Genomic DNA, 19873 nt, shown 5'->3' on the forward strand with positions numbered 1-19873 from the left:
GCAGAGGGCCCTTGTTTCAGCAACACATGCAAACAAGCTGGGGCTGGAGCCATAACGCAGCGGGTAGGGCGTTTGCCTTGCACGTGGCCGACCCGGGTTCGATTCCTAGCATCCCATATGGTCCCCTGAGCACCACCAGGAGTAATTCCTGAGTGCAAAGCCAGGATTAATCCCTGTGCATCATTGGGTGTGACCCAAATATCAAAAAAAAAAAAAAAGTCACAAGTTGACCTCAGCAGTGCGTCTCGCCTCCTGGGAGGATTCCTTGGAAGGGACAGCCCCAGTGGCACACCTGGACCCACTGCACAAGACTTTCCTCAGGGCTGCAATACTGAGAAGTCTCACGAGCAGACTGGACAGAGAGTCCAGAATGAGGAGACACTAAAGGTCCCCTCTGTGCCACTGTGACCACTGGTGGTGTGCCCAAAGGACTGAGAAGCAACCACAGGAAATGGCTTAGCAAGAAGGAGCCTTCTCCTCACCACCAAAGCTATTTCCCAGGCGGTTAGCATTTCCATTTCTCCACACTCTAGGAAAGCGCATCTCCCACACCTGCCCAGCCGGGACCTATATATGTCCTATATATGTCCTTGGTAAGTTCCGGGGGCAATGGTTGGGCTGTGATGCTTCCATGACAGGACACAATGGGGCTTTACTGGCCCCCGTCAGAGGCACCCAGACGAAACCGACTGGCACTTAAAAGACAAGTCAGACTGGGAGGCTGGCACAGGAGGTAAGGCAGGTGCCTTGCATGCTGCTCCTGGATCTAGACCGTGGCTCCAACCCCGGCAACCACTCATGATCTCCTGAGCACTGCCAGGGCTCACTCCTGAGCCCAGAGCCAGGAGTTTCCCCCTGAGCACTGCTGGGGGCCTGTGTTCCCCACAGGGGGAACAGTTAGGAAGAGAACTCGGTCAGCTGGTGAAGTGAATGCATCTTTGGTTGAAAGTCTGGCAGGAGGAATCTCAAAACCATAGTCAATGGTGATGGGTGTTGGAGGGTGGGGAGCCTGGCATAGCACCCCCATCCGAAGATCCTGGATGGCCTGAGAACTCTGCACCAACCCCAGATACACTTTTGCTCAATGATCATCAGGGAACGTTGAGGAGTGCTCCCTGGTCCTTACTCCCCAAAGGAGATGGGGTCCACCCTCTGGCCCTCTGCAGGTCTTGTAGACCTTGGAGATTCCCTCGCACGTTCCTCTACTTGCTCATCCACCCTACTGGATCAGGGTGGGGGTTCCTGAAGGAGGACCAAATACTTTGCCTCCCGGGGGGCCCAGACCCCCAACATCAGGGTGACTAAAGAAATGGATGAATGCACGAACAAATACTTCCCTGGCAGATCAAATCAAAAGTGAGTGTGTGAGTATTGTGTGTATGAGTGTATGTATGAGAGTGTGTGTGTATGTGTGTATATGTGTGAGTGTGTCTATGAGTGTTTGTGTGAGTGTGTATGTGTGAGAGTATGTGAGTGTGTGCTTGTATGTGTGTATATAAGTATGAGTGTGTGTATGTGTGAGTATAGTGCAAGTATGTGTGTGTATATGAGTGTGTGTGAGTGTGTATGTGTGAGTATATGAGTGTGTGAGTGTGTTTGTGTGAGTGTGTGCATGTGTGAGTATGTGTGTGTATGTGTGTATGAGTATTTGTGTGAGTGTGTATGTGTAAGAGTATGTGAGTGTGTGTGTTTGTTTGAGTGTGTGTATGTGTGATATGTAAGTGTGTGCGAGTATTGTGTGTGTCTATGAGTGTGTGAGTGTGCATGTGTGAGAATATGGGAGTAATGTGTTTGTGTGAGTGTGTATGTGTGAGAGTATGTGAGTGTGTGTGTATGTGTGAGTATGTGAGTGTGTGCTAGTATGTGTGAGTGTGTATATGAGTGTTTGTATGAGTGTGTATGTGTGAGAGTATGTGAGTGTGTGTGTATGTGTGAGTATGTGAGTGTGTGCGAGTATGTGTGTGCATATGAGTGTTTGTGTGAGTGTATATGTGTGAGAGTATGTGTGTGAGTGTGTGTATGGATGTTTGTGTGAGTGTATGTGTGAGTGTGTGTGAGAGTGTATGTAAGTGTATGAGTATGTGAGTATGTATGAGTGTGTAAGTATGTACACACTCCCACAAGAACCCTAACAACTCAATGGTTGCTGTTTGTGTATCACCCACAGTGCCTGCCACTGATGTAAACTACTCAACCTTATCTCAAAGACACTGATTGAATCAGAAGTTTGGGGGCAAGACTGGGACACCTGAATGTTTAATCGAGCTCCTTGGGAGACTCTCTAAGTTTAAGAATCACTGTCCTCAGGGTGGAAGAGATAGTAAAACTGCCTCAGTGCTTGCCTTGCATGGAGATCACCTGGGTTTGATTCCTGGCCCCCAAGACATTCCCCACCAGGAGTGATCCCTGAGCACAGAGCCAGGAGTAAGCTCTGAGCACTGGTGGGTGTGATCCCCCCCCAAACCCAAACCAATTAGAAAAAAATCATTGCCTAAGACTAATGGTGGGCACTGGGATTCTCAGGAGACCGAGGTTTTGAGGTCTAACGAGCCAGCACTAGTCCAAGTTTCTGGTCGCACGTTGGGCAGAAAAAGATGGGAGAGGCGGGCTGAAAGCAGACTATAGATTGAAGACGATGGCCACCCAATACCTCCATTGCAAACCACAACACCTAAAAGGAGAGAAAGAACAAAAGGGAATTCCCTGCCACAGGGACGGGGTGGAGTGGGTTGGAGGGGGATGACATGGGCGGGTGGGAGGGATGCTGGGGCCATCGGTGGAGGAGAATGGGCACTGGTGGAAAGATAGGTACTCGAGTATTGTATGACTGTAACACAAGTACGAAAATCTATAACTGTACCCTCACAGTGACTCATTAATTAAAATAATAACAATAAAAAAAGAGGCAGTATCAACTGTATTTAGGTTCGCTTTATAAAACAAAGAAAAAAAGGGGAGAGAAGCAGAACGACACTGTGGGATCCAGGAAGGATTGTGTAGCAGGGCTGAAAAACAGATCGAGACACCGAGAGAGTCAAGAGGGCAGGATGCCCCTGCTGCCAGGGTGCAGGTGGACACAGAGAATTCCATTTGTGGGTGTCTCCTGAGACGCACCTTGGGGGTGCTCTGTAAGGCCCACGGAGCAAGAACCGAGCAGGTGCCAAGGTCAGGCAGGTGCCCAGGGAGGGTTACAGGGAAGAAATCTTCTTCCACGGAGCAGCCAGGATCCACAGGCCCAGTTCCCAGCCCGGAGTGTGCATCCTGAATCAATTGAAATTGAGTCCCGGATATAATTAATTTAATGTGTTTAAACGATTTTCTGTATAGTAAACATGCTGAATGAGGGTGACCTAGAATAAAGTGTCTGCCTAAGAGTGGAAAAATAGATACCGTGTGTGCAGGCTAATGAAAACCCCTCAGCAAAGATAAAATGCTGTCATTCATCTCCGCCTTCTCTGGACCTCTCCTCACTGGCGCCGTGGTGATGGCTGCACTTGGCCTTGTAGCCTCTCTGGATCACGGAGACACTTTTCATTTGGTCAGAATCTATCTTTTTTCCTCCTCTGATCAGAAGACAGATTTCATGACACCTGTCTACGGCCCGGAGACAAGCATGTGACAGGGGTGAGGAGGGAAGGGGAAAGTGAAGAAGTTCCCTGCTGCGATTCTGTTTCTCAACCAAAGGGAGAGCCTTTGCCCAAAGAGAAAGAAGGTAAGGGGGAGTAGGGTGGGGGGCACAGCCCGTGGGAGCGGGGGTTCTGCTTCTGCTGCCTGTGACCTGAAAGCTTCCTCCCTGGATCCCAGACGCTCATGTACAGTGAGGGGGTGAAGGCTGAGGATCCTGAGGGACACTTCCACGGCCGACAGTCGCTGAATCATGAGTCACAATCTGGAGAGGGCATAAATACGTGTCAAGGAACTCCCCCATTAAAAAGAAACTCATCTTCGAGCTGCGTCGAGCCTTTCAGGCAGTCGTAGCTAATTGCTCCATCACACAGGGATTATGCATTCCTGGGCTGCGGGGAAAGGGAACCCTGAGAGGTAGTTCTAAATGACCTCTAACTCATTTAGCGGCATCAGGCAGCCAGGCAGAACGCCGAGCTCCAGGGTCTGGGGATGGCCCAGTTGAAAAGGCCGATGGGCAGAGATCAACACCCTCCTTCTGAAGCAGAGAAGGAGGAGTGTGTAGCGGGGCTGAAAAGCAGACACAGACACTGAGAGAGTCACAGGTGGGCAGGATGCTTGGGGGGACACCAGGGTACAGGTGGACACAGAATCCCATTTGTAGGTGTCTCCTGAGAAGCACCTCGGGATGGGGAGTGCCTAAGAAGGGAGAACAGAGCGGGTGCCAGAGGCCACTCTAAACCTGTATCGCCAAGGTTCTTTCTCTTTCTTTGGGGCAGTACCTCGTGCTCAATCTGAGCTCTCCTGAGGGAGGGTCTCGGGGGCTTCAAGGCAGGGAGAGTGGGAAGAGGGGCTGAATATGCAAAGCTCTTCCACCCACCTGAGAAGCTTCTCATGATACTGTATTTACACAAGGCCCCCCATGAACCTCTCCAACAGAGGGGCGGAGGAGAACATGATAATCATATTTAAAAATCCCCAGAGGAAGGCTGTGGAAATGCCGGAAATGTCTCGTCTGAATCTCAGCGGAGCTAGGCAGTCTCCGCCCATCAACAGATACTTACAGTGAAGTCTTGACCCCCTCCGCACTGATGGAGCATGCTGCGGCCTTGGGTTTCTGAGTTGTTCTCGTAGGGGGATTTAGAAATCGGCTTCTTTTGAGCAAGCCTCGGTGGCTCTGGAAGGCCCAGGGCAAGGGGGTCTTAAGCTCCACCATGAGAACCACCTGGAGGGTTTTACTGAAAGCCAGGGCCTTGGATCCTGCAGGTCTGGAGTGGGGGTGGTGGATCAAGAACTGCATTCCTGACCACTCCCCAGGGATCTCTGGAGCTGCTGTACAGGCCTACTTTGAGCATTATTAGCTTCTAGTGGTAAGGGCCTGTGTCCTTTCTGTATCCCTTTAGAGCTGAGACCCAATGTGCTTTTGCTGCTTCCACATCCTACTTTCCAGCCCTCCTATCCCCCCAACATACACAGTTACATCTCCGTGCCTTTCTCCCTTGGCCCTCTGGGAGTCTAAAGCACAGCCTTGCATCTCTTCAGCACATGGTGCAGGGGAAACCAGACAGCCACATGCGAGAGAACAAAATGTGTTCACCCTCCGTCTCCAGGCACAAAAATAACCAAACCTCGAGCCATAAAACACAGAGAAGAAGACACAGTGTTGTTTTTGATGGCGTCAACCTTAGAAACACCCAAGGGCATGAAAACAAAGGTAAGCCACTGGGACTACATCAGATGACAACAATTTTCTTGCACCATGAAAGAAAATATTAGCAGAAGGAAAAACAAACTGAACAAGAAGAGATATCTGCACATCATGCATCCAGTAAGGAGCTTAACAGTCGAGGTAGATAAAGAATATGTAGAACGCTAGGCTCAAACAATCCAACTAAAAAATTGGGTAGAAGATCTGAATGCACTTCTTCGAAAAGGAAATACAGATGTTTTTAACTGGCATATGGAAAATATACTGATCATTTATTATTAGGAAGATATACAGGAAAATCAAAATGAGATGTCGTATCCTGTCTGTGAGAATGTTGTACTCCAGAAAAACTAGCAACTACAAGTGTTGGTGAGGGAAAGGAATGTGCCGAGATTGGTGGGAATATAAATGGCAATTGGTGTGACCATTTTGGAAAATATGGCAGCTCCTCAAAACATTTTCAGGAGAAATATCACATGATCCAGCATTTCCACATCTGAACAGCAATACAAAGAACATGAAATCATTAACTCAAAGAGATAACTATTCCGTGACATAAACTGTAACACTAAGAGATAAAGTATGAAACAGCCTCAGAACCCATTGACAGAGTTCTATTAAAGATTGTAGTGTAAATACACAAAATGTACATTACAGAAACATTATTCAACAACAGAAACAAAACTGTGCCATTCACAGCACCTGCACAGGCCTGGCCCATCAGACCAGCAATGCGTGTGAGAGCACACACAGAGGAATGAGAACATTTTAGAAAGCCCCCCACCCACATCAATGAATCCAATCTATTCCTCTTCATACTCCAAGACAGGGCTGGAGTGATAGCACAGCCGTTGGGCTTTTGCCTTTCACGCGGCCAACCCGTGTTCGATTCCTCCGCCCCTCTCGGAGAGCCCGGCAAGCTACTGAGAGTATGGAGACCGCAGGGCAGAGCCTGGCAAGCTATCCGTGCGTATTGGATATGCCAAAACCGGTAACAATAAGTCTCTCAATGAGAGATGTTAGTGGTGCCCGCTCGAACAAATCGATGAGCAACGGGATGATAGTGACAGTGACTCCAAGACAGACCATCTCTGTAAGGAACTCTTTTAAAAAAAGAACACATTATCTTACCGATGCAATATATTTCTCAACGAGTTTTCCATATTTTCTGGGAGCAAAATCAACAACAAATGCATCATACATACATAAATAGCCACTACTTATAACCATCATCAGAAGGTGGTGTGATGTAGCAATGAACAGCTACGTCTGGGTTCAAAACCTCGTTCTACCTTTGGAATGGCCTTAGTGCCCTAAAAGTACTGTGGGCTCCGCACCTTTCCTTGGGATGCTGTTTAGAAGCAAAAAAGCAATTATAACCACTGACGTTTGTTGAGTAGCGTACTGTGAGGCTGGCCTTGAGTGTATGTTATCGAGCCCAATCTACATAAAGAGCCCACCAAAATGCCTGCACTGCCCTGTATCACTGTTGTCCCGTTGTTCATCGATTTGCTCGAGCGGGCACCAGTAACATCTCCATTGTGAGACTTGTTACTATTTTTGGCATATCGAATACGCCATGGGGAGCTTACCAGGCTCTGCCATGCGGGCAGGATACTCTCGGTAGCTTTGCTGGGCTCTCCGAGAGCAACGGAGGAATCGAACCCAGGTCGGTTGCATGCAAGGCAAATGCCCTACCCACTGTGCTATCGCTCCAGTCCACCAAAATGCCTAACGCATAGTAAATACCCAAATGTCAGCCATCCGTAGCATTGCTACTTTTCCAAACTTCTACGAAAGACATGTATTATTGTCCCATTTCCCAGAGGAGAAATTTGAGACTCAAGAGGAAGGAACTTGCTCAGTGGAATTAGCAATTTTTTAGAATTAGGTTTTCTAACTATCCGACAAAGCAGATATGATCCTCACTTGGAGAATAAAAGCTCTGTGGCATGAAGAAGGGAAGTTTAAAGTGAAGACCTGGGATTTGAACCTGGCTTTGAACCTGGCTTTGGGTCCAGATCCCCGGCTGTCCTACCCACCCCCCACCTCCCTAGCCAGTGAATCCCACCTTCTCTGCACAGCCAGCTCCCAAACTCTTGCTTATCTGGGAACTATGAGGATCATCTTATCTTATTTTTTTCAGTGTACCGGAGAGAGTCCCCTGCCCCTGGCCCTCATTTCAGCAGCCCTGCAACCCCGCAGCCTACGAGAAGTGTCTTCAATGATCCAAGAAAAGCAGGCTAAGGATCAAAGGGTAGGTGACACGGCCTCGCTTGCCCAAACATTTCCAAAGAGCACTGCACCAAGAGCATTCCCCAGGGAGCACCCCCAGAGAGCGCTCCACAGCCCGAGGGCATGGCACTGACCGTGACACCGAAGAAGTTGGTCTCATTCATGGCGTTGAGGATGATCTTGCCCAGCGTGTGGTCCGTGTAGTTGAAGTCCTGGATCCGCTGGTGCCGGCTGCTGGCGTGCAGCGTCTCCATGGCCCTCTGCAGCGTCTTGGCGATGACCCAGATGCCGTCGTAGGCGTAGCCATGGAACTTGCTGGGCCCCACACCCGAGCGCTTGTTGTTGTACTCTCGCTCATACTGCTGTGGAGTCTGGAAAACAGGGGAGCGAGGACACCAGGTCAGCCCAGGGAGGGCTCGCTGGCCAGGGGCTGCTGGGTGCCCTGGCATAATGGCTCTTGATGCCACTTATCTCATTTAATCCTCATGGGGTGGAACAAGGACCAGCCCACTATACAGACAAGAAAACTGAGCCAGGGTCTGGCCTCGCCAGGGACTGTGCTAGCCAGAACTCGGGCTAGGGCATGGCAGGGTTGAAACTGCTACCGGGCAAAGCAGGGAGACAGAAGTACTGCACCCTAAACTAAGCATCCCCTAATACCCGCAGGATCCGGGGAAGTAGAGGTCCACATACCCTACCCAAATAGCTGAGTTAGTAAGCAAGCCAACGAACTGTTCAGTGTATGTACTTTGTTCTTCCCTCAGCATCCTAAATATGCCTTCCCGATGACCCGGAAGATCAAGAATTCTGGGGCTGTTCAGAGCCGTGGGAGAGGGAAAGACCAGAAAGAGGGTTCTGGTCTTACTCTTCGGCCCACCCTGTCTCTTGCCCTCCCCACCCCAGTTCCGTCCTGCAGTTGAGCCATTCTCAGCTTCTCAGTCGACAGCTCTCTCCGCCTTGCTAGTCCCAGAAGACCCTCGGTCACCCCAGACTCGTGGGGGCGTGCTCAAGAGGCCCATGCAGGCCCTGCAAACAGCACCAGACATCGGAGCAGGGAATTTAGGGTCTGTGCAGACCCCCGTTTTAGCTCAGGGGGCAAAAACCAGATCCCATCTGGCCCAGATGAGAGCTGCTCCGATGCCCTAACTGTGTACCATTGAACTCCCTCCTCTTTCATAATAAAATAAGTTCTGGGAAGAACATGGCATTTTTGAAAACATAATTTTTCCCCCCATTGAGCTGAGTTTCCTAGAAGAAGAATTTCATTGGTCCTATTAACATTCTGATTGTGGCCATGAAAGTAATGAAACTGCCTTTCTACTCCAGTCCCTGGGGCGCCCACGTCCAAATGACTGCACCCTCTTATTCCCCCCCAGAAGAATCCATTACCCTCAACCCCGCCACGGGGCTTTTCTTAAATAGCTTCTGAACTGGAACAGGAACAGCAGCGGAGTTGACAGTCGGTCTTTGAAAAGCTCTCCTGGGGCTGATCATGCATTCAAACCAGGGACGCGTTGGTTAGACCAGGATTCCCTTCGCGACTGTTGGTCCCACGGGCCTGCCTCAGGCCTGAGTGGTCGAGCCAGGGCCTCCTCCTCAAGGCTTGTGCGTGCACGCCGGCATGGGAACGTGCGGCTAAACTCCTTCCACGCCCTCTTTGCCACCTCCTCTCTCATCATCTTGGTTTCTGAGGGCATAACTACGCGATGAAAATCACCCTGACTGCTTTAGCGCCCCGGGAGGACTGAATCGTGCCTTCTCTGGAACCAGAGTCTGTCTCTTGCCTGTGGCTCCTGGTCTTAGCAACTGGAATTACTCAAGCCTAGGTCCTACTGTGGCCCTCAAACCAAGGCCCTTGCGGGCCCTAAATTCTACCAGCCCAACGTAATGTCCCAGCAGTGAATCCGCCTCTGCCCTCTCTGTCTTTGTTTCTTCCTTGCTCCCATGAGATAGATGCAGTTTTATCTCTGTTTATAGCTTTCCTCAGAAAAGCATCCAGGTAACATTTCAAATCCTGGGTTCTCTGGGGAGAATCAGCAGCATCTCCACTGCCCTCACTGGCCCACCGTTACCCCTTGCAGCATCATTTCGGCAGAGACACCTCCCGGCAATCACCCTTCTAGGCTCCTCCCAGGGGCCGCAGATCCGTTCAGCCCCAGGCTCACTCTGCGCCTCTGAACTTTCAGAACCTTGAGCAACACCAAGTTTGCTCATACCTAGGGCGCTCACACGAGCTGTTTCCTTGGCCGGGAAGCAGCTTTCTCAGCTCTCTGCGTGATATTTCTGGCTTGCGAATGTCCACATTTGGCACCTCCCAGGAACCACCTCCCCAGCACTCTTCATTCACCACTTCTCTCTTGTCTATCGCCCCGTCCATGTCCTGCGACTCCCCCGCGTGTGTGTTTCTGGGTTTCGAGTCTCTTGTTTCCCCCTTTACCTCCTCCTCCCATGGCGCTCCAGGAGACACATCTATCTTGATCACCGACATCTCACCAGAATCCCAGACAAGACCTTACAGAGGCCCTTTCTCAGCTGCCCTTTCTCCATCGGAAAAACGAGGAGCCAGACAATGCCATCTAGAAGTTAGTTTCCTCTCAGCGACAGAGCAGGAGTCTGGAACAGCGCTAAGGACATGGGGTTGGGACGCGGTCGGCTGTGTGTCCTAGTCCCAGCCCTGTGGGTTGTTAACTGTGACCTGGGGTGGGAGTCCTCTCAGTCTCTGAGTCTTCTTTTTGAGGGTCAATGAGACAAAGCTAGGGGCTGGCGTGGGAAGACGCTGGCCTTGCACGCAACTGACCAGGTTCAGCCTCTGGCATTCCATACAGTTCCCCGAGCCCCATCAGGAGTGGCCCCGACGTTCAGAGTCTGGAGTAAGCCTCAAGCTTACTGGGGTGTCCACCTCCATCCTCCCCTCCAAAGAGACAAATTGTGCAAAGTGGTCCCAGGAAATGGATGCTAGTTGTTGCTGTTAGGAGGGAGAGGTCGTGGTGTGGGTGAGTGGGTTGTTAAGCCTGGCCACCTACTAGCTCGGGGTGACCCATGGTCCATCTAGCCTGCAGGAACTAAGTTTCAAGGATCGGACATTTAGTCTGTTGCTAATTTCCCCCATAGTAGGACTACAGAAACAAAACCAAAACCAGAAAGTATTCTTGCATCTATATTTTCAGAACAAATGCTGATAATTACTTTTTCAGGATAAATTCCCAGAAGTACAACTGCTGAGGCAAAGTATGTAAAAAACTTAAACACTAATCACACATATGGAGGACTAAATGATTTTCCCCAGCTATGGAATGTTTAAGTTCCCATTTACTTCCCTGAATCCTTGAAATGATGGTCAGTTTGTTTGGTTAAGGAAAAAAAAAAGTCTCCTTTTAAGTTTAATTTGCATTTCTCTGATTAATTATTAGTGAGAACGCCTTTCAAATATTGATGGAGCCATTTTTATTTCTTGCGAGTGCATTTCCTTTCTCTACCGTATTGCCATGGAGACAGTCTACCCATTCAATGCTTTGTTTTTAAAGCACCCTGATTATTTTTTCCATTGTTTTTAATTTGGTTATGTTTTCTTTGATTTTCCAAATGTAATTGAATCTATTTATGGTTGCCCATTCAACAACTGGCTGCTTTAAAAGCATTAAAAATTACCTGAGTATGCATTTCTCAAAGTAATCGCTGGAAACAAAAGGAACAAGGCCTGTTTGACTTCTCTCTTGGATGCACATCCCAGCCGTCCCCCGGGCACAGAGGGCTGCCTAGGTCTGTCTCTGCTCAACCTCAGGACTAGACTCAGTTGGTATTTCCGGTCTTCCCTGCCCCTGACCCCCAGAGTACTCCACTGGGCCCTTCTACAATAGGACCTTCTTCAAGCCCAGTGCAGAGCTGAGCACTCCCAGTGTGCACCCCCCAAGGAAGAACTGGTGTGATATTCTAAAACGTCTTTGATAAAGTTAACTGGGAATTTGTTGTGTTTGGTGAGGGGAAGGAGGTAGGGGGCCTCACCTGGCGGTGCTCAGAGCTCACTCCTGGCTCTGTGTTCAGGGGTCGCTCTGGGGCGGAGCTCTGGGAACCATAAGGGGTCCAAGTCAGTCACATTCAAGGAAGTGCCTTAACCCTTGCACTATCTCTCTGGCCCTCATTGGGAAGTGTGTGTGTGTGTGTGTGTGTGTGTGTGTGTGTGTGTGCACGCAGAGCAAGGCATTGGAGATCATATTGGTTATTCAGTAGCCTTGGGTTCACTATAAGCACTCCCCCATATATACATTCATGTGTGTATGTACACACACATTTTTAATATGTGTCACTTCTAAAAATACCTATTTTTCTTTTCTTTGTGTAAAACCACTCTTTATCCAGGGAAGGAGATACAGAACACTGAAAGTATAACGGGGCGGCTCATTTCTCTGTGGGGGCTGCTTGGAACAGGACCAGCTGTGGCTGAGCCCGGAGAGGTGACCCCGTTTTCACTGTCTTTGCCGAGTGACGGTCCCTACAGTCTAACCCAGGCCATCCGTCATCTTTCCAAGGTGGAGCCAGCGCAGTGTCCCCCGGGCAAAAACTGAGACAGCTGCAATAAACTCTCACAACCGGCTGAGAAACAGAAGTAATTGCTGTTTTCAAAGGGGTTCGCCAACCGTCAGGGCAGAAGACTTTCTCCCAGGGCAAAGTTGGCGCTGAGTGCTGACTAATGACTCCTTCTCTGAAGCCAGGTTTATCGCGAGATGTGAGTTTCTGAGAAAGTAACTTTATATAGCTTGTCCCAGAGACTGACAGGTTGTGCTCCAGCATATTTCTGAAAGGCAGCTGTTGGAATGGGAACACATTTCTCCACAGAAACCAAGTTATAAATAGAGGTTAGGTTCCGAGGCTAGCCCACACAAGTTTGCTAACCCACCATGTGACTGAACAGTCTGGGCCCATCATTCCAACAGAACCGAGAGAGAGAGAGAGAGAGAGAGAGAGAGAGAGAGAGAGAGAGAGAGAGACAGAGACAGAGACAGAGACACAGAGAGACAGAGAGAGACAGAGAGACAGAGAGAGAGAGGGAAGAGGGAGGGGCCAAATGGGCATCCCTTGTGAAGTTGTTGGGCTCAGACACAGGGGTGGGGAGATCCGAACCAGTGCTCGAAGGCTCAGGTGTCCCCAATCCCCACCAAGGGATCCTCAGCCAAGTAGGCCATGGTTCAATGAGAGGAGTGAGGATACGGTCTTGTGGGGCTAAGGGTTATCTGGGACACCTTGGCAGTGCTCCAGGGCCTTGAGGGCCATCACCAATGATGCGCAGGGATGAAGCTGGGGCAGGACACAGGCAAGGCATGTGCTTTAACCCCAGTGCAATCCCTCCATTCACTCCGACTCATAATCCTTAGAAGGTGCTGGTTCCTAGACTCAGGAGCCCGTTAGAAAGGCAGATGCCAGGGCCCTAATTTTGCTTTACTGTCTTTACTGTTTATATGTCTAAACCCAGACATCTCTGGGTTAATCTTCTAAAATGATAAGACCCTATCAACCATTTGCTGCTGATTAAGTTACTCCTACAAGCTGATGATTGGATCTTTTCAACAGCAACTTCCAATTTCCGGCTGTTGCCTGATTTGGGGAACTGACCATCATTCCAGGCAAAGCCTCTGTCCCCAGCCATGCCTGTTAACCCACAGGACAGCTTCTGAATATGGCCCCAACATTCTGATAGTTCAGGACCATCAAGGTACCAAGGCTGTCCAGCCAAGACTGTGGAGGAGAGGAAACCATAGAATGATGAGCCTGGTATTCAGACTGGCATTTCTCTGAAACTGCAGAGATAGCACAGTGGGTAAGGTGCTTGCCTTGCATGCAGCTGACCCAGATTATATTTCCAGAACTTCATATGATTCCCTGAGCACTGACAGGAGTGACCTCTGAGTGCAAGGCCAGGAGTAAGCTCTGAGCACCTCCAGGTGTCGCCCCCACCCTGAATTTAAAATATAAAAGGAAGAAAAAGACTGGCTTTGTACTTGAAGTATTTGCTGATAAGTAAGTAGGGAAAAAATCATAGGATGAAAAGAAGTGATGGTTAAGAAAGTATATGTAAGTATCCAGCACCTCCTAGTAAAGAGAAGACAAAACTTGAATCCGGGGCCAGGAAACACCCCACGATTTCAGTGAAGAACACCAAAAGGCAAAGACCAGAAATGACTAGAAACTGAAACATATCAGGTTGTACAGAATCTAAAATCAGGCTTGGAAACATCATTTTGATCAAATTAGGTTGATCTGCCCATATTTTGCCTGCTTAAAAAGTAAAATGTCTTCCTTGGCAAAAGGTAATACCACCTGTAGCCTCTACAATTTATTATTTTATTTTATTTGGATTTTTGGGTCACACCCGGCAATGCACAGGGGTTACTCTGGCTCTGCACTCAGGAATTACTTCTGGCGATGCTTGGGGGACCATATGGGATGCTGGGAATCAAACCAGGGTTGGCCACGTGCAAGGAAAACACCCTACCCGCTGTGCTATTGCTCCAGCCCCTACAATTCTTAATATCCAAGTTGTTAGTCAACCTAACCAGGTATGCCATGAAATAGAAACAAATGATTTTTTGAAAAGAAAGAAAGGAAGCACCACAGAGACTGGCACACATCCAAAAGAACAAAAGGAACCAGTGTTGGCGTGGTTGTGGGGAGAAAGGGACTCTCCTTCACTGCTGGTGGGAATGCCGACTGGTTCAGCCCTTTTGGAAAACAGTATGGACGATTCTCAAAAAATTAGAAACTGAGCTCCCATTTGATCCAGCAATACCACTCCTGGGAATATACCCTGGAGAAGCAAAAAGGTATAGTAGAAATGACATCTGCATTTGTATGTTCATTGCAGCACTGTTCACAATATTGAGCCAAAATCTGGAAAAAACCGAGTGCCCAAAAACAGATAAACTAAAGAAACTTTGGTACATCTACACAATGGAATACTATGCAGCTGTTAGAAAAGATGAAGTCATGAAATTTGCATATAAGTGGATCAACAGGGAAAGTATCATGTTAAGTGAAATGAGTCAGAAAGAGAGAGGCAGACATAGAAAGATCGCACTCATCTGTGGAATATAAAGTAACAGAATGGGAGACTAACACCCAAGCGTAGAAGAGATAAGGACTCCACAGTTTGGAAACTGGCCTCACATGCTGGGGGAAAAGGCAACTGAGATAGAGAAGGGAACACCAAGTAGAGGATGTTGGGAGGACCCATTCGGGTTGAAAGATGCTTGCTGAAAGTAGATTATAGACCGAACATGATGGCCACTCAATACCTCTATTGCAAACTACAACACCCCAAAGGAGAGAGAACAAAAGGGAATGCCCTGCCACAGAGGCAGGGTGGGGTGGGGAGGATGGGATGGGGGTGATGGGAGGGATACTGGGATCACTGATGGTGGAGAATGGGCACTGGTGGAGGGATGGGTACTCAATCATCGTGTGACTGAAACATAAGCATGAAAGTTTATAAGTCTGTAATTGTACCTCATGGTGATTCATGTAAAATTTTTTTAAAAAATTAAAAAAACACTCACCTATGGGTGAAGCAGCAGATCAGTCACAACACAAAGTAGGTCTGTGAACTGGAAGATTAATGGTGACTATTCATATAGGAATACAAAGAGGAAAAAATAAGGAGAAAAACAGGAAGCTGATGTAAGACATATGCAGTGTATGTTCAAAATGTAGAGCCTATATATAATTAATATCTTGGAATGAGCTGGAAGAGACAAAGACCAGAAGACATAGTTGAAGGAACATTAGGCTAGAATTTTCCCCAAATACACATCAGTTCATAAATTTATAACAGTTAGTGAACTCTGTGACTTCCTATCAAGAGTAACTTCACTTTAGCACAGCATAAAAAACTGCTGATGACCAAAACCAAATCCTTTGTTTTTGTTACACCCTGCTGTGCTCAGGGCTTACTCTTGGCTCTGTGCTCAGGGATTCCTACTGGCAGTGCTCCAAGGACCATATGTGGTGTTGAGGATTAACCACATGTAAGTCAAGAACCTTAGCCTTGTAGTAGCTGGCTTGCCCATAAAGACAAAATCTCAAAAGCAAGTGGAGAAAAAATAGTCATTACCTCTAAAGAGCAATAAGAGGTCTGACAGATGACTTAATAAAAAAAAAGCCAGAAGAAGAGAGTTAAGTGACATATTTCAGTGTTTGAAAAAAACACCCCAAAACAAACAGACTACCTAGACATTTTGCCTCTAGTTAGACATCCCTCAAAATTAAAGACGAGAGGAAGAAATTTTCAGTCAGCCAGAAACCGAGAGAACTTATTTCCAGGAGACCCAAAGTGAAAAACCAAGAAAAGCTTCAGGCACAAAGGAAATGATCATAACCAGAACAGAAAATACAGGAAGAAGTGGAAACTAATGGGAAGTGTAAATATGTGGAAACGACATCAAGGCCAAGTCAGAAGAAAATCTTAAAACAGTAAGAATAAAACTTCCATATGACCCACCCATTCTACTTCTTGACATCTACTTCCCAAACACTAAAACATTCATTTAAAAGGTATATGTACGTCATTCGTTATCGGAATTAAACGAGGTGTACATGTACTTTTTAAATGATGCAGAGAGTCTCTTGCCTGCATGCCTGGCTATCTTCCCCAGGGCCCCTTGGAGGAGATGGGCTCCAGCTTCCCTCCCCACCCCAAGCAGAGCTCCTGGTGGCTGAAGACCACCGGAACCTAGCTACAGCCATGCCCGAGGCCCCTCTCCACACGTTCGGACAGGCCTCACTCATGAAGGTACTGGCAGAGGAACCCAGGTGTGTGTAATTCCATCAATGGCCAATATCCAGACACTTAAAAGCAAGCTCCCATAAGTGCGCGGCTGCAAAGCGGCCACACGGTATCTTGTAGCCTACTTCTCCCTCTGGGAGAAACTGGCAAGCTTCTGAGAGTTTCCTGCCCACATGGGACAGCCTTGCAAGCTTCCCATGGTGTATTCATATGCTAAATCCAGTAACAAGCTGAATCTCATTCCCTTGACCCTGAAAGAGTCTCCGGTGCGACATCGTTGGGAGGACCAAGTCAAGAGAGACTTCTAAGATCTCAGGGAAAGGACGAATGGAGAGGTTACTGAGTGCGCCCGAAAAATCGACGATTAACGGGGATTTTGTGATTCGTGATTCATGATGTACACTTATGTGCATTGTAGGGCTAAATGCAACAGGATACAGAGACAACCCAAATGTCTAATGACAGACGAATGGTTAAAGAAGTTGTCATATAGATACACAGTGTAATACCATGCGGCTATAAGAAGAGATGAAAGCACGCAGTTCACTGCAATGTGGAAAGCATCATAAGTGAAGTAAGCCAGAGAAAGACAAACAGCGAGTGATCTTACTCTTCTATGGAATACAGAGAGACAAAACTAGGGAACAAACAGTTTTGAACAATGACAAACCCTTGGTCTTGGACTGCAAAACCGATCACCCAGCAGAGTGGGGAGGGGGAAGAAATGAAAACTGAGCAAGAGGTGACAGGGACAATCATGTAGGGTTAAGGACACTTTGGTGGTGTTAGGATGCAGTGACTGCACAATGATACCAAATAACTGAACACTAATGTAACCAAGATATCTAAATTTCAATGATAATTTTAAAAAAGCAAAGATGAAGGACTTACACTACTAAGTATCAGAGCTAATAACAAGTTTCAAATAATAAAGATGTGATATTGGTTAAAGGAAAATAGTCAATGGAAAGGATCAGAAAAGTTCAGAGACAGATTCACAGTACAGATACAGTCATTTAAATGACTATGACAGTGACAGTGTAGCTGGGAGGGGGCACGGCGGGAGGAAGTGGGGGAGGAGAGGGAGAGTGATGGACTTTTCAATAAATGGCCGTGAATCACTTGGTCATTCATAAGGAAACAAAACAAATCTTTATCTTACCTCAGACCACACATAAAATCAATTTCACATGGATTCTACAGTCAGTAAAACAAAACCTCCAAAAGACATGAGTGAGAAATATTTTCATCAATATGGTGAGCACAAATGCTTACAGGACACAAATAAGATGCATAAACTGGGCAGCACTAGATTAGGAATTTATACCTGGCAAAAACTAGTGCTGAAAGAGTGAATAAGTAAGTTACAAAATTGATATATATGACCTTTCGAAGATTTATATCCAGAAAATAAAAAGCATTTCAACAAGCCAATAAGAACCTGGAAGAAAATTCAGCTGGAAAAAAAAAAAAGGAGTGGAAGACTTGACCAAGCAATTTCTAGGATATGAAGGCCATTAGTTATAAAAATGGCCAGTCAAGATATGACAGGATGTCCAATTTCATTAGTCATCAAGGAAATGCAAATTAAAACTAAAGTGAGATAGCGCCACACACCCACTTAGATGGGCTAAAATTAAAGAAACTGACAATATCAAATGGTGGCGATCATGTGAACCAACCAGAACCCTCCGTCAGCTACTAGTGGCTATGTGAATTAGTACAACCACCTTAAAGTTCTGTTTGGCAGTGTCTACTAAAACTGAACATATGCATAGCCCATGAGTCAGAAATTCCACTTCTAAGTATGCACTCGACAGTAATTTGCACATATACCCACCAGAGTGAATATAGGCATAGGATACCTAGAAATAAATCAAACAAAATATGAGTAAGAAGTCCACACTGAAAATTATGGAATATTTTAAAGAGAAATGAATTAAGACCTAGATAAATTCAGGCATATTCAAAAGTCAGACTGGAAAACTCTTATATATTATATGTACATATATATGAATGGAGATGTTACTGAGACCGCTCGAGAAAATCGACGATCAACAGGATGATGATAATGATGATGATGCAATACATATGTGTGTGTGTATATATATATATGCATATATATATATATACATATATATATATATATATTTGGTTTGGGGCCTACTCCGGGCTATGTTCAGGACTACTCCTGGCTGTACTCTAGGAACTATGCCATGTCAAGAATGGAACCTGAATTTTCTGCCTGCAAAGCATACACTCAGAGTACTGATGTTATCTCTCCAATCTTGGGAGGCTTTTTATTATGATGTAAGTCTTTCTAGCTGGAGAGATAGTATGAAAGGTCAGGGCACTTGCCTTGCCTATGGCTAACCCTGCTTCAATCCCCAGCACCACATATGGTCCCTTGAGCACAGCCAAGTGTGATTCCCTGAGCAGAGACAGGAGTAAGCCATGAGCACTTGTAGATGTTGCCTTCGAAAGAAATTAAAAGTTAATTTTTCTAAATTGATTGATGGATTCTGTAAAATTCCAATGAAAACCAGAGTAATCGTTGTGTACAGGAGTGTAAAAAATGACATTCTGATCCAAAAACGTGTGAAAAAATGCAAAGACACAAGAAAGCCCAAGCAGTCTAGATGAACAAGAAGAAAGAGGTCCTTTATTACTAGCTATCAAGACTTATTATAGAGCAGTAGTAATTATGGCAAAGGTGCTTTTAGACAAAGGAACAAAAAAGGGACACTGCAAACAGAGACAAATATATGTAGTCATTTGATTTATGCTGGAGGGGTTATACAGGAGAGACAGATGATCAGTTAGGAAAAGAAAAGCAAAAAGGTATTTTGATCCTTACCTTACGGTGTATACACAAAATCAACTCCAGATTTATGGTAAACGTAAATGTGAAAGGGGAAACAACAGCATTTCTAAAAGATGAAAGGGAAATCCCTCCATGGCCTTGGAGGAGGTCTTCATTAAAATAAAAAATATGCGTATGCAATTAACTATGTAATTAACAACACCAACACCACCATTTATAAGACTTCTAGGCATCTGGACTATGGAAGCTGGATATTCACTGTGCAAAATCATACCAAACTAACTTCATAGCTACAGAAATTCTATACAAAACCATAGCTGTTAGGAAAAAAATGAAGTCATGAAATTCGCTTATAAATGGATGGACATGGAGAGTATCATGCTGAATGAAATAAGTCAGAAGGAGAAAGACAGACATAGAATGACTGCACTCATTTGTGGGATATAAAAAAAAAACCATAGTACAAAACTAACACTCAAGGATTGTAGAAACAAGGGTCAGGAGGATTGGTTCACGGTTGGAAGCTGCCTTGAGAGCCGGAGGAGAGGGCAGATGGGACAGAGAAGGGACCGTTATGACAATGATGGCTGGGACAGATCACTATGGATGGGCAGAAAGTAGGTAAAGGACAAATATGAAGGCCTCTCGGCATCTTTACTGCAAACCATAAAGCCCAAAATGAGAGACAGACAGACAGACAGAAACACAG

At 46.7% G+C, this 19873-nt stretch overlaps 1 protein-coding gene across 1 annotated transcript in view; it reads right to left on the reverse strand.

Moving 5' to 3' along the window:
• The window catches only part of GABBR2 (gamma-aminobutyric acid type B receptor subunit 2), a 372576-nt gene that overhangs the window by 129900 nt on the left and 222803 nt on the right, over window positions 1-19873 (reverse strand). The window contains exon 7 of the mRNA XM_004600251.2: window positions 7702-7938. Within this exon, the coding sequence (XP_004600308.2) occupies window positions 7702-7938 (237 nt within the window). The remainder of the gene's footprint in view (window positions 1-7701; window positions 7939-19873) is intronic.

The sequence above is a fragment of the Sorex araneus genome, chromosome 1, assembly GCF_027595985.1.
Source record: "Sorex araneus isolate mSorAra2 chromosome 1, mSorAra2.pri, whole genome shotgun sequence".
Taxonomy (NCBI): Eukaryota; Metazoa; Chordata; class Mammalia; order Eulipotyphla; family Soricidae; genus Sorex; species Sorex araneus.